General features: G+C 49.9%; 1 protein-coding gene across 6 annotated transcripts in view; it reads right to left on the bottom strand.

Moving 5' to 3' along the window:
• Positions 1-15,476, bottom strand: part of TBC1D1 (TBC1 domain family member 1) — a 207,024-nt gene continuing 191,548 nt past the window's right edge. For all 6 annotated transcript variants that reach the window (XM_045834194.1, XM_045834193.1, XM_045834197.1 and 3 more), the window contains 3 exons: positions 11,049-11,218; positions 4,347-4,520; positions 1-483 (listed from right to left, as the gene is read on the bottom strand). In XM_045834194.1, the coding sequence (XP_045690150.1) occupies positions 283-483; positions 4,347-4,520; positions 11,049-11,218 (545 nt within the window). In that variant the 3' untranslated portion in view covers positions 1-282. The remainder of the gene's footprint in view (positions 484-4,346; positions 4,521-11,048; positions 11,219-15,476) is intronic.

The following is a 15,476-nucleotide window of genomic DNA, read 5'->3' as shown; positions in this document are numbered from 1 at the left end:
TACTAAAAAAGGAAACATAAAGGTGCATTTATTCATGTCCATGCCATCTAAACCTACTGATTACAGTAATCAGGACCAACTGGAACCTAAACAACAACAGAAACACGGGGACATATTTGCCCCCCTGAACCGCGAGTTTTAGTTCAGGAGACTGTGTGCTGGCAAGCCAGTTTCCTCCCTGAGAAGCAGCTTCACGCTTCATTCTCTCCCTCCAGCATCTTCTGTCTCCCTCAATTAAGGCCTGGACAGTGTCAGGATGGAGCCGTGCCCTGCGAGGTGCTGTCAGTCTCCCACAGGCTCGGGCTGTCTGAGGTCGGGCTGTGGCCCGCTCTGCTCTGCCGCCCGCCTCTGCAGCTCCTCCACCGTCTGCAGCAGGGCTGACCTCTCCAGCTCCAAGGCAAGGGCAGCCTGTTTCAGCTTGCTCTCATTGGTCAGAAGCTTCTCAACTGTGGCTTCAAGGCTTTGGATCCTACCATTTGCCACCTGGAGAAGAGAAGAAAATATGACAATGTAAGTGCCCAGTGATAACACAAGGGGATCCGCAGTACATCCCCCTGCCCAGCCTTTGGGGAACTGTGGAGCCATACTTCAGCAGAGAGGAGTCTACTGTTTACTGTTTCTCTGGCCACAAAGGAAGACTACATTTCCCAGGTTCCCTTGCTGGTAGCTGGGGCCATCAGAGATCCTCCCCTGCTGTGGATAGTTTGGAAGCTGCACATTGAGAGGGTGGCTTCTCAGTGCGGAGGGAGTCCAATCTCTGAGTCACCCACTCCAGGGATGACAGCTCTGATCCGGCCAAAGGATGCTTCACGAGGAAGAGGTGGAGCTTCGGGGACAAAGAGACTTCTGTGCAAAGCCACTGAGACCTGGAGCTTTATTATTACTGCAGCGCAGCCTAGCCTACTTTGATGACCACATATACTTATGAGTGCAAACTGATTTCAAACTCACAGTCAAAAGGGATTCCACGTAAAGGCCCAAGAAGTAATCGCTCTCTAATCTGAGATTCTTTTTATTTTCCTTCTAGTAACAAGACATCACAGTGTCCAGGAGCCTGGCACTGCACCCGGACCACACGTGGAGTGCCCGGAACAGCCGAGTGTGCCGCTCAGAGCCTCACGTGCACAGTCGCTCAGACTGGTGGCCCCCGCCAGGGAGCCCAGCAGTGCCCTCATGTCCACCTGGCCCAGGTCCTCAGTAGCTGGCACAAAATTAATGTCAGGTAGGTAGAACTTCCGGGTGCTTCTCTCTCGGGTGCACTTGGGCACACTCCCCAGGGAACAAGTGAGTCGGCTCCACTGAAGCTGAGCGCTTTCCTGGGAAAAGCGCAGAAGCCCTGCGGTCCCGAGGCCTCCCTGGCCCAGGCCTCGGCTCACAGGCGCATTCCGCAGTGCCTGGCTCTCGGGGTCACCAAGGCTCTGCTCTGTCTCGGCAATCCGGCTCAGCCCTCAACCCACCCCCATTTATTTCACGTGGGAAACATAGCACATTTCCCCCCTCATTTGCAAAACAGAAGAAACAGTTTTCTGAACAAGATAACACTTGTGCCAGACAGACATCGCATGACTCAAAGTCTAGCTCTGGCTGTGCCCCTGCCACACTCTAAATAGAAGGGCAAAGGGCTGACATCCTAAGTTTGTCAGCCTAGCAGGTAGCAGGTGGTGCTTGTGTGAATCTCCATGCAGGACTCTATGATCCTCACAGTCCACCCACGGTCAAGGCCTGGGCCAGGGCCCACCTCGTCCCAGGAAGGACCACTCATTCTGAAGGCCCACACATTCTGAGGGGCACCACAGAGCTTAGCAGTGAGCTTTCTTACTGTTCTGCACCAGTGCCAGGTCCCCTCACTGGGGCTGGAGCTCCTGCACGGAGGAAAGCACGTCTCCTCCTGTGTGTGGGTCTGGCCCCCATGGCACCATGCCATGGGTACTCAGTGAGGTGTGGCTGATGGTTACGGGAACTGTACATCCGTTACTATTCAGCATCGCCTGGCATGTATGCTACCAGACAATACAGTTAATAGTTTGCTCTCTAGCAGCTAGACAACATTTTCAAGTGTTTAACAAGAAAATAAATGAGACTTTGGGGGAATAAATGGCCAGAACAAAGCTAGACACCAAATCAATTTTGATACTTGGGCAAAAAATAAAAAAGGATTTACGCTGGAAAATTAAGCATAGTGTTGAACACCTATGCTTGGACTCCGAAAACTGAAAGAAACAACCTGAGCAGGGGAGAGTCTCCCGGAGCTCAGAGCCTGGCCGGAAGACAGTGACCCCTGTGGCTCACAGAGGGTACCGGGAGGACTCTGCACACGCACCCACAATTCACGCAATCTGCACCCCAACTCTTTGAGAGCAGCAGTGTCTTACGGATCTCAGTGGCCCTGACAGCCAGCCTGGCAAAGGCTCAGTAAATCCTGGTGGGTGGGTGTAAGCTGCAGCCCGGCACAGCACCTCCAGAAATACGGAGCCACGTGGTCAAGAGAGAGAACACTCCAAGGAGAACATCTCCTATTACTATCACCGCCCGATGCCTTCCTTGAGGAATACAGACTCCAGAGCAGCTTTTCACACCTCCCTCTCTTCATAAAAAGGGACAGTGTCACAGAAGCAACATGAAATTATTCTCCGCCCGTCTGCACACACACACGCACACCCGGACATTCATCAGCCCAGCAAGGTGAACCTTCTGTCTGAGTACTGCCCGTCTTACCAAGCCGAGTGCTTCCAGTGCAAGCCTCGGCTTGTCAGAAATGCCTCCGTCCTGCGATACAGGGCCTGGCACAAATAACACCCCTGTTTTTTTATTGCGAAATCTCTTATTGTAAAATCGTAAGCGTGTAATTCCGTAACATAACAATATCACACTCAAGCACACTATATGACATTCTAGGTGAAATGTTCAAATTGCTGTCCATCTCGGGCAAGACATCCCCGTACCCTACAGACCACACTCAAGCAGACCTCGCTCCTGCTGGACCCTGGGTATCAGGGACCCACTGTTCATTTGGGAGGCATCTGAAACACCTGCCCTGCGGACCCCTGGACGCTGGATCAGGCTCCTTCTCTCCTCGAGCCCTCCCCACACGCAGCGGCTCGGAGTCCTGCAGAGGCTGCACCCGGACACACTCTCAGGGAGGACATCTCAATCTTGGGAGAGAAAAAGCAGCTAAATTTCCGAATGTGACAGGTAGTTAGGACTGGCTGGGGAGAGCATTTTTCTTTGTTCCTCTACAGTAAATATCTACTCAGTCTGTGGGGACAAACCCTGCTGAGAGAAAGGCATTTCAGACAAGGCTGATTTATTAGGCTCTCAAATGCTGGCCTTTCTCCTATCACCACCAAGCTCCTGTCTGCAAAGCGGCAGCTTCCTACAGAGAAAAATAAGAGTCTCAGATCAGGATGGAAAGCTTATTCTAAGGTCAGCCCAAGAACACCATAAAATACATACTTGTGGGGGAGGAATATGTGTTTTTCTCTGTAGAAACTAAAAAAAATTTTCTAAACACACCACAAACAATTCTGACAGCATCACCATCCATTTACAATGTTAGAAAAGCAGACTGCACGGTTCCTTTATTCCCTCTGGCTGGTAAAGGGGCTGTGTGCTGAGCAGTTAGGAATACCCTTGTGCTCGTCACACCCGTGAGGGGATCAGACAGAGCAGGTCAGCGGTCTGCCCGGGGTGGCGGCGTGGGTGGGAGACCGGGAAGGGCGGGTCTCCGGACCGCACTCCGGGGCGCTCCACATCACCCCTCCGCGTGCACGACCTGCGCCTGCCTTTCTGCAGCGGGTTCACCCACATGGACCCATGTTAAGACAGAAGCTTCTGGAGTGGTGAACTGGGTCCTTCATGCATCACACCTTGGTGGACGCACCAAGGACTCTGGTCTCGTTCGTGGTCACACACTGTGGTTTCTCTCTCGAGGGACATTTCAGGGCCGCTCTCCTCCCTCTGCCTCCCTCAGTGGACTGAGCCGGTTTGGCTCATGGAACCGCAAGCCTCTGATGCTCTCGTCATTACTCACAGCACAAGTGCTGGCGCTCAGCCACGAGCACCACATTGCCCTGAACCCAAGTTCATCTCTGGGCCTGTCTTCTGCTAACTGCAGAAACAGACCCTCAGCGAGCTCTAGGGCTGTCTGACCTCAGCAAAGGGCGAGCTGTCTGCTGCTGAAGAAGAGGCCCCCTCCTCCTAGGATTGCTTTGATCCCAACTACAGGCAGACCCGTGACGGAAAGGGCCTGCGGGCGTGGGAAAGCCCTGCCTGCCGGGGCCTTGGGCGAGTTAATGAACCACCCACAGACACTCGGTTCGGGACGCTGCCTCAGGAACACGCGCTACCTGCAGCTGTTCAAGGAGGTCAAGGTTCTGCTTGCGCAAGCTGCTGTTGGCTTTCTCCAGTTTGTCCATTCTTTGGTTGTCACTGAGAGGAGAGGAGTCGATAAGTTCTTCTTGAAGCACGTGGTATTCAACCTCATACGCTTGTAACTGCTTAGAAATGTCCATCTCGAACACCTGTGAAATGCAGAGACGTCATCAGGCACTGAAAGTGAGAAAAATCTCTCACACACACATACACACACGTACACGTGTGACCATGCCAACGAGCATCCACTGGCTGCCTGCCCTATGCCTGGTGCACTGGTGATACTTAAGGAAAACTTTGCACTGAGAAAGCAATAATTTGACTTGCGAAGAAAAGATATAAGCAGCACTGAGAAATAAACCTAAGATAACGGCAAGTGTGCATCTCTGATACTCATTTTCCAAAAGCCTCACAATAATTTATTCTGAGCTCTTATTCCAGTACGCATTTCCTTCTTCTCCGAATACCCTGCTGGGTCAGACACATCCACCGTGGGGCGGGGGGAGACAAAACAAAGGCTCACAGCCCGCTTTGCCCAGTCACCGAGTCAAAGTTTAATTATAGTTCAGCTGGGTTTTCAGAGTTACAAGAACAGCTAAGTAATGGAACTGTTTACTGAAAACCTTCTCTGCACACAGGACTTGCAGAAATGAGCCCAGACCCAAAAGTCACCCACACAGATGAGTGAATATGAAACAATGCCTGAGCGGCCTTCCTTCCCATAATAGTAACAGTGATGAAAAAACCACCCATGTGAAAAACAACTCCCAGTGCACGAGTGAGTGAGCTGTTCTCGTCTGGGCTTTGTCTTGGGGAGCTGGGCTGACGGAGGCAGGGCTGGAGAGAGGTCAGAGGGCAGCAGCAGCAGCTGCCCCAGGCGTCTCCGCTCCTTCCTGGTGCTGGTATGGGAGCGCCCCACGGGTGTGCCTCTCAGCACCCGCCATCGACCTGGGGCAGCCCGGGAATTCAGTCACCATAGAAAAAAGCCAGCATGATAAGAATGGACATTTATTGAAATGAAATTAGGCTTTCCAAGAGCAGAAGCCAACTCTTCACTGTACTCTTCCTTAAGAAAGAAAGACCAACAGAGTTAAAATCAATGAAAAACTCATTGCCCCTGACGGTACTCATTAGCATGCAAATGCCAGTGTGTCCTATCTTCCCCGAAATCAATGTTCAAAAACCATGTTTACTTTCTCACCATTCATAACCATCTTAGTTTGCCTTCCCTGAGGTTAATTTCTCAGCTTCCTGGTTTTCAACTTAATTCAATGGCTAACACTAATTAGGCACAAAAGTTGTCCTGTGCTGAAGTACTAATGCACATTGTATTCAGGGCATGTGTGTGAGCAGTTTACCGTAAGGACCGATGCTCTGCTGTCCCGCAGAGTGACCGGGAGGTCAACAGAGATTAGCATCTCTATTTTCAGTCATGGAAACGGACTCTGAGGCTTTGACTGAGTCTTGAATCGGGGCTCCACTGGCAACTCCCTGAATGACCTTGAGCAAGGCACTTGACCTCTCCCAGGATCAGTACGTGGCCTCCAGCAGGGGGACGACCTCCCCACACTGCTGCGGGAGTTACACGAGACAAGAGACAACCTATGGAGGTCCCCAGTGCACGCCCGGCAAGTTGAGAAGGCGGGTGCTCTCTGAGCTCAGGGAGCTGCTTCCACACACTTGCTGTGAAACCCTCGCATTCGACTTCGTGCCTCGGCCAAAGCACGAGGGATGCCGTATCACAGAGCTTCTGAGCAGCTCAGAGAGAGTAAAAAGCACCAACATGAAACCCGAAATTGCCGTGGCATTAGTGTGTGATTAGAAATATGGTGCAGAATAAATGTCACACATACACTCTGTTTTCCCCCACCAAGATTTATTTTTAAAGGTGGTCCTAACCTGGAAAACTGGGAAACGAAACCTCTCACCTTTTACAGATTGATGATCTGCCAAGGTTAATGGCTCTCAACTGTGCCCAAAGCTATAAACTCTTTGGGGGTAGAGGGACCCCATTAATACCTAGGAACCTTCCCCGGTCGTAATCATCTCTGCTTAATTGCACCATTATCTCCTGGCTGCCAGAACACTAGAGCCCTCGGATTTTGCAGCTAAGCCCCAGAATTGATCCCAAGCCACGGCGGCATGTGGTTGGCGGCACAAGGGGCCCCGGTCCTCAGACAACGCCTTTTTGAGTCGCTCCACATTCTTCACAACCGTAACTAGAAATGGCTTCACGCTCTTCTACCAACTCGACACATCACAGCCACGCTAATCCACCCGCAAGTGTGGGCTCTTCAGTTACTTGCAAATTTTTGTTGTTATAAATGACAACTCTAAACATCCTTGTACATATGGCTTTCCCCATATTTTGGACTGTTTTCTAAGGATGCATTCCAAGAGATGGGATTACTAAGTCAAAGGGTATGAATATTTTACTGGTTTGTGAGACGTGTTGCCAAGCTGCTTCCCAAATGGGAACAATCAGCGCACACAAAGCATCAGCAGCACGCGTGTGTGCCAGACAGAGTATGCCCTCGGCACTGCGCATTGGCATTAAAAATTCCATTTGGTTAATCTAGTCAGTAACGCATTATATATTATTTACATTTAAGTTATGCACGAAGCTAAATATTTTCCCAGATACTGTTTACTAGCTGGATCTCCTCTTCAGGGAACTGCCTCGGTTCTTGGCTAACGTGCTACTGGAGACTCGGCGTTTCCCTTTGCAGGCCGTGGACACCCTGTGTAATGGAGCCATGGACCCTGGCGTCTGCACAGCCAGCCACATCCCCTCCCTGCCCCTGCCCCAGACCCTGCCCCCATCTGCTGGTCGCAGTGGCACCCCAAAGGGCAGAGAGTGGAGCAGTCAGCCCAGGTACGGGGGCGAGGTGTCTGCACTGAATTTAAAAACAATAATAAACCCAACTAACAGCTGGTCTGCTTTTTATTACCACCACATGCGAGGAACCCTAAACAATGCCAGTGGTAAAGCAAAGTATCCCTCCCACCCCACCACACCCTCTGGGTCTGGCACGGCTGGGCCTTCTACAAAAGCACTCATTTTCAACACTGCAGACTGCTCAAACGGCGAGGGCTCCTGCAGACTGCTCAAGCGGCGAGGGCTCCTCGCAAAGGCAGAAGGGGCAGCCTGGCTGCCGATTTTGAGGAGCACCTTCTGAACAAAGGGACCTTGTTAAGATTCTGGTTTCCACCCTACAAGCTCAACTTTGTCTAGTGTGTTTACACTGACATTGCCCAGAGCAGAGCTTTTCAAATGGTCCCCAGTGTGTGAATCCCCCGGGGATCTTGTTAAAATGCAGATTTTGACTCAGCAGGTCTTAGGTGGGGCCCCAGATTCTGCATTTCTAACCAGTTCCTACATGATACACTGACAGGCTGGGGCCATCTTTGAATGGAGCCTGAAGGATGCTGAGAACAGGCCATCGGCCCTGCCTCCCAAAGCCCCCCTGCGACACCCTTCTCCTTCCTGACTCCGAACTCGGGCTGCGTAGGCAGACGACACTCACTATGACAAGAGTGCAAACCTGAGGTTCTCTTAGTTTCTGTTTATTCCCAGGGCTTCCCCTCTTCTTGGGTCAGGGATTTTTATGGCTTATGTTCAACTGACAGTTAAGTCACACTGAGAAACTCCACAGAGCCTTCAGAGACCCCTGTTCCCCTGTCCTGGGCTCTCAGGTCTGCACCTGCTCCTCCGTGGCCGCTCCGAGGCGCCTGTCCGCACTGAGCCAGCGCTCCAGGGCCCGGTCCTTAGCTGCTTTCCCTCCCATCCCACATGCAGGCTGTGTCCCAGCTGCTCAAGCCGAGAGGGTCCACAGAGAGGACATTTAATGAGACGGAGCCAAGGCCATCACCCAGGACACCCTGGACTCTGCCCATCCATGCAAAGGGCAGTTGTTTGCAATGACTGTGTTGCTTCTATCTCATCTACCCTGTGGCCCTCCAAGATTCGAGCCTTGGGCTCTCTCAGGCTGCAGAGGAAGCGTGCTGGGCCTCTGGCCTCAGCCTAGGACTTGAGATTAGAGCTCCCTCTGGAGGGGAGAGGGCAGTAAGCATGACAGAGATGGCAAGTTCCAGATGGAAAACATGGGAGAAAAGAGGAAAGGGCCATCTGACATTCTAACAGTTTCCCATCAAGCCTTTTGGCAGAATAAAAACCCGGGCACCAAAATGTAGACTTTTGTGTTCCCCACACAACTCCTGAGTCCTCAACTACCGCACTCACACAAGCCAAACACGGCAGGCACCTGGAATTTCCCTCTGTTTCCTCACCCCTGTGCCTTTGCATACGCTGTCATCAGGGGTCAGCACACTATAGCCTATGGACCCAATCTGTCCCACTGCCTGTTTTTGTAAATAAAGTTTTATTGCAACACAGACACTTCATTCCTATACATATTGTCTATGGCTGTTTCTGCACTGCACAGGCAGAGTGGAGAGGTTGTGCTGGGGACCTCGCAGCCCCAAAGCCTCCAGCCGTACTCTCCAGCCCTCTACAGAAAGCATGTGCTGGCTCCTGCCTTGCCTTACTCATTCAGCCCAGCTGACCCACGAGCCTTCAGTTCCCAACCATGAGCACTCGCTCGCCCCTCCAGACCGGCTCCCTGAGCCTCACACCAGCACCACCGCAGCTCTAACCACATTTGTGGTGACTGGACTGCATGCTTATTTGCTGCACAGGGTGGGCTCTGGTGTTGGACACGGTATATCCTTGGCTCTGCCACATAACGCAGGGTGTGGGCATGTTACTCTCTCCACGCCCAGCGTTAGGTGGGGATTATAATGCTCCAGAGTTGTCTAGGAGTCAGTGGTCTAACAGCTGCCAAGTTCAAAACAGCTGCCAGAAACAAATCAGGTGCACCCAGAGCTGCTCTCTCCCCATGCTGTATCCATGTCCGTTCTTCCAACATTTAAAGAGAACCCGATTACCTCCATAACTACCTTTGCAGAAAAGGGGAGGAAGATGGTTTTTTTTCCTAGAGCACAGTATCCAGGAGGTAAACCGAATGTCGGCTGAGGCTGCCTGCCCTGGAGCCAGGAGCAGCGCCAAGGTGTCCACTGGACACAGCCTCTGGTCTAGGCGACCGAGGCTCTGGGTTTGCCTGGCAGCCATAACACACAAGTCCATGCAATGGAAGCCCCGAAAAGGAATAAAAGCACACGAATGCCAGAAATTAAAGTATCAAAAGGGTAGAGAATTTGGTATTAACATCCAGGTAAAAGAGAAAAATTCTGTAACGAAACGACACCCAGAGGTACTTGTGCGTGCTGAGTAGCTGCCAGAGCACTCTAAGGCCAGGGCACCCAGGTTTAAGGCCTCTCTCCATTCTGCAGCAGGGTGACTATGGGCCAGTTCACTGTCCACTGAGCCCAGGGCTCCTCGTGGGTTAAAACCGCCTCGCCTCGCAGGAGTGCAGTCGTGATCAGATGAGATCATGTGTATTTATAGATTCACACAGAACCTGGCAAAAGTAGGGCCTCAGCAAGCCAGAGATATTTACATACAAAGAGACGTGCCAGGGACATAAAACACAGAGTGAGGCAGAGCCTTTCAATGAGCTGAAGACGAAGGTGCAGAGGGGAGAGCCGCTCTCTCGGAGAGGCGCAGGAAAACGTGCGAGAGCCACAGCGGGACTGGGCGGGACGCCCGCCCCTCCCCGGGCCATCCCGCTCCTCCTCTGCGCTCAGCACCTAGGGCCAGGCGGCACAGGAAATGACAGACTCTGCACCTGCGTGCGCAGCCTCGGAACCACTGGACTGACTCCTCTTGGACTCTCAGAAATCCTCAGAATAAAGGTTTTTTTTTTTGTTTTATTTTGCTATTTGTTTTTGCCGAATTGCTGTATGTGTTCATCCTATTTGCAGCAGGTGAGGTAAGTTCTAGGCTCTGAGCGGCCTGGCCGCTGACTCTGCAGTGCCCCGAAGCCACCCAGCCTCTGGGTGCCTCCAAGGCAGCCCCGCCCTCTGCCACGCAGCTCAGGCATTCGTAGTTGGCAATCGTTATTAGAAGATTCTTCCTTAAACAGAGTCCAGATCTCCTCCCATCCTGAATCTAGACCATTCCACAACTGATCAAGTCACTCCTCGCCCTGAACACTTCAGAGAGTGATGGTTCTGCTGCACCCAGAAACCAGAGGTGCTATAATTGCAGAGGTGGGAGGGACTTCTAATAAGACACACACCATGGAATAAACTGACATAAAATATATATGCTCTATTATAACTTTGCTATGAAAGAGTCATTTTTAGAAAATAGTATTTTCAGCAGAAAAATAAAAAAACTTATTCTACAGAAGCCAACATTAAATAAATGTATGTATTTTAGAAGAAAAAAATGACTAGGGGTGAAACCTCTTAATTGTAAGAGATTGCTAATCATCTGTGCTGGTTATCACACCTAAACACTGCTGTGGTGTTTCCGTGACACATTTATACTCGCAACACACATGCACACTCACATGTGCATTTAACCACTAACACGTATTTGCGATGTGACTCCTACATGCCAGGCATCATGCAAGATGCTACCCGGAATACAAAATGGTAGGAAATAGGTCCTGCTCAAAATAATAGTAATAATAATAATAATAATAATAAGTTTCTACATATGGAAGCTTCTACATGTGGAAGCCTTTTGAAAGGTTAGGACTGAATCGTACCTGATTGATTGTCTTTTCCATCTGCACCAAGCCCAGGTTGGGCAGCGTGTTCTTGATAAAGTCAACTATGGTCTCTAGGTTTTCATGCTGCAGAATCAAGGGCTTATGGCTTCCCAACAGACTTAAAGCCACTTTAAATATGACCTCCGTCCCCTGAAGAAAGATCATATCTGGGAAAACACAGAAATGCAGATAGTTAAGCCAGACCCGTCTGTAATGAGAGCCCACTCGTTTCCCTCCCCACAGCTCTGAGGGCCGGGCTGAGGGGCACGTGGTCCCAACCTGCCAGCTCCACTTCCTTTGCAAGAGCCGAGTGTTCCAGATGGGGCTGTCCAGACACTGTTGCAATTAATGAAAGAAATATAGGCAAATAGATTGCTAGGGTTTTGTCACAGGTTTAGATAATTTTTTTTACATTTGCTCCAAAAATATATTAAATTCAAACATGTTTCAAAAGTTAAATTGAGAAAAAAACTTTGTCATTCTATTTTTGTAGGAATGCTCTAGATTTCAAAGGAGTTACTAAAACATGTTTTTATGAGTAAAACACAGGCTTTTAGATATACAGCATCAGACATATAGCATTTAGATACAAACATTTAAATATACAGCATGAGATAAAGTAAAAAAAAAGCCTGCTTCCTCTATTTTGAAATAGATTGAATTAAAAGATCTCTGAAGGCTGTAAAATGTCTGTTGAGCTCCAAAAGTACATTGTTAAATACAAGCACACTGAATGTCGGCTGAATAATGGAGTAAAAATCATCTTCCTTAGAGGACGTCCAAGAACACTGCCAGAGTAACTTTCTAGCTCTTGCCCTATTTTCCCCCGTGTTAGCAAGCCCCACACTGACTGTACACAGTGAGAGAGAGGGCATGTGGCCAAGGCAATGGGGTGAGCAGCCAGCCCAGCCCCGGCTCCCGTTCCTCAACAGGGTTGACGCCACTGGCGAAGGAGAATCCAAGTGTCCTAGGGCTAAGGCAGAGCCCTAGTAACTAACAGTCAGGTGACTAGATTCAGGCAGGTTACCTAAGAACTGGAATAATATATATGCATGTATATATGTATATGTATGTGTATATGTGCATATATATATGGAAAGATACTACAGGATAATGGAAGAGACAGAAGGTATGCACTTCATCAAGCCAAGGAGGACAAAAGAAAGTGCGGGGAAGAATCCCCAGCGCTGTGCCTCTGTGCTCACGGGAAGGGCGTCGGGTCAGAGCCGTCTGTGGACAGCGCACAGGCTAGACCTCGATGCCCACTGGCAGATTTGCCCTGCAAATGTGTGTGACCTTCACGAAGACCTTAACCACATGAGCACCCTCGGTGCCGGCTTGATCACAACCCTGAGCGATGCTGCTGCTGAGCCCAGCCTGCCCCTCTCAGAGCTCAGGGCCACGGTTCCCACAAACTTCACAGCTAACTGCTTGTGGCTCGGGGCGGCCCCAGGGAACCAGGAAGTTCCGACGGCTGCCTCCCCCCTTGGTTTGGCAGCAGAGGCTGGAAAGATAAATTAAAGAACTGATCTCTGAATGCTGAGCGGTGCTATGGGAGAACTGTCCTGTGAAATGTCTGCTTATAAAATATACAGCTTTCCCATGTAATTCACCACTATAGAAAGTAAAAAAAGATCTGAAATACCACTATAAACAAGATGTATTTTTAAACAGAAAAGATATCTCCAAAAAAAAAAAGTAAATTTGAAGAGTCTGTGGCTTAGACACTAAGCCTTCCAACATTCATAGCTGAAGAAAAACTGATGGCATTCATCAGAATAAATAACTAAGGCGTCTGAGGCAGGGGTCCGGGGAATGGACTGTACTTCCAGACTTGCTGCGGCTCCATTCCTTCAGCCTCTGAGGGGCAGACACCTTAAAACCAGATACAGCGCCACGTGTGGTGGTGAACGCACACTACACAACATACAACTGATAGATTATGGCACTGTACGCTTGGAACTGATAATGTTATTAACCAATGTCACCCTAATAAATTCAACTTAAAAATTAGATACAGTGCCACATCTAAGGGAATTAAACAATCAGTGGGGAACTTTCTGAGCATAATCAAATATGTTATCCATACTGGCAGTCTCTTAAGGTTAACAATGAGTCTTCCAAGTTTTCACAACAAACTTGGTTTCTATAACAAATCTGATTAGTGCAGTGCTTCCTATGATTCTAAACTCAGACTTTTCCGGACTATAAGAAAAAACAAAAGAAGTTTGGAAAGGTTTTTCTTTTTTTTTTAAAGCTCTCTTCATTGGTATGCTAAAAAAACAAAATAAAATGTAACTCTGGATATGTTTATTGAATTGGGTCTAACGGTCTGTATTTAATGTAGCACAAAGGAATAGTCTTTCCTAATGCTATTCTCAGCACCTTAAGAGCACTCTTACCTGCTGAGATGTTTCCCTAATTTAAGTTCACAAGCATTCACTGGGCATCTGATAAATGCCAGGCATTGTACTGGCTCCTGGGGAATCAGTCACGAACAAAGACCAAACTGCAGAAGCACTATGCCTAGGCAGTTTGGAGACCAAAAGGGAAGAAACAAGTCCAAGGAAAGGTGGTGGCCAAACTCAGTCTTGAAGAACCAACAGGAACTTGCTAGGTGAGAAATCAGGGAATAAGCAACACTCGGAGCAAAGGGAAAGCGTGTGAATGCAGACAGGCGTTAATATAACCACAACAGGGAAGGGAGCGTGGGGCGAGTGGGGTGGGTCCAGAGCTCCAGCTGCAGGCAGAAGGGGGCCTGGTCCCCAAGGCTCGGGGCCAGGTCCTGCCACTCTAACTTCACCCAGAGTGCAGCCGCGTCACCAAAGCAACCTCTGTTCCTTTTTTTCTGAGTGGGCTGGAGCACTGGTCAGAAGCTGATGTTAACAAGATCCAGGTTATAGGTCTGATCCTAACTAACCCTTAAGGGGGTTAGTTAGCTTCAGAGAGAGAATGCCACCTCCTGAAGTGCCAGCACCAAGACCATGCTGACCCCCACAGCATGCTCACAAGTGCACGCTGCCAGCTGCCTGCTCCTTCAGCACTTCTGGGCGGCCACGGCTGGCGCCTGTCCTTCTGAAGACAAGCCGGCCGGTTACCTGCCCTCATGAGCCTGCCAGAGCCCAGCCCCAGGAGCTCCTGTCAGACTGGGGAGGCCTCAAGGAAGGAGTTCGCTCGGGTGCGCGAGGAAGGTCTGTGCCAGCAGTGTTGGAGGAAAGCCCCCTCAAAGTTTGAAACTCACTGCCCCAACCCAATTATTTTCATTTTGCCCATTTTCCAACCCTTACATATTTACATTCTGAAATTTTTTTTTTAAGAAAACAATAATCTTCTTGGAAAAGTAATTTAAGTTCCGACAGTTGCAAGTCACTGCACAAGAACCTGCTGGACCACCCAGCTCACAGCACTGGCTGGCTTCCTTTTCCTCCCCTCTCTCAAGCCACCTAGAAACAGGCGAAGGCTTTTAACAGGCAGGAAGTAAAGGGAACCTTAAATTCAGCTGACTCCACCACTTTGCAAATTATTTGCTGAGAACAACTCAAAGCTCTTTCTTTTGAAGACACTTGGCCAGCCCTGTTATTGTGCTAATGGGTATGGGAACTCTTTGAAACTCCCCGTGATGCACAAGGGCAACCTTCCTGTGGGTGGGGGCACCGATAAACACTCAGCACAGGTCAGTACAGTGGGCGAACTTGTACCGCAGCCCTTTTCCAGCCACCTTTGTCTTTGTCAAGGGCACTCACTCTCCTTAACGTCCTCTGGGAGGCTGCAGTCCTCCAGCTGCCACACCCCACGCTCCTACCAGGAGCAGGGAGGAGGGAGGTGAAAGATGGTGACAGCCTGAACCGATCTGGTGAACACTCGCTTCATCACCACTGCATCGCGTCACCGGAGAGCACTTTTCCTGGGCTGTGCAAACGGTCTAGTTTGCACGGTCTATTTCAGTCCTGGGCCTCTCCGAATCCTTCCCTATGTCACAGGGGGCTTCTGTGCTTTTTGCCCAACCCTTGGTTTTTATATTCTACCTCCTCTCTCACCTACTTGGAAGCACACCCTACACAAAGCTTCAGGAGTCTCCTCTTCCACTAGGAGCAAGCCTGGTCCTTTTTTCCTCAAAGGCAGACACGATTAGAAAGGGAACAGAGCCAGCATCTTCCAGGGAGCCCTCTACACCCAAACTAGAAAAATACGGAGGGAGGGGGAGGCTATTTCACACGATGTGACACCCAGACAGGAGGGCTGACATTCAGAAAAGTGTGATTATCAGGCGCCTTAATGGTGAACGGTAAGACACATGCCTCACTGGCAGCTGTCCCTCCAAGTAGCATATACTTAATTAGAGGTCGCCTATTAATTAATACATGAGCTGTGCTGACTGTAAGCTGAGAACCCTTTACTTACATATAAAATAGCGAATAGTTAACA

The sequence above is a fragment of the Phyllostomus hastatus genome, unplaced genomic scaffold (genome assembly GCF_019186645.2).
Source record: "Phyllostomus hastatus isolate PE091 unplaced genomic scaffold, TTU_PhHast_1.1 phas_contig_196, whole genome shotgun sequence".
Taxonomy (NCBI): domain Eukaryota; kingdom Metazoa; phylum Chordata; class Mammalia; order Chiroptera; family Phyllostomidae; genus Phyllostomus; species Phyllostomus hastatus.
Note: the sequence above shows the minus strand (reverse complement) of the source record. Positions and strands in the feature narration are given on the sequence as shown.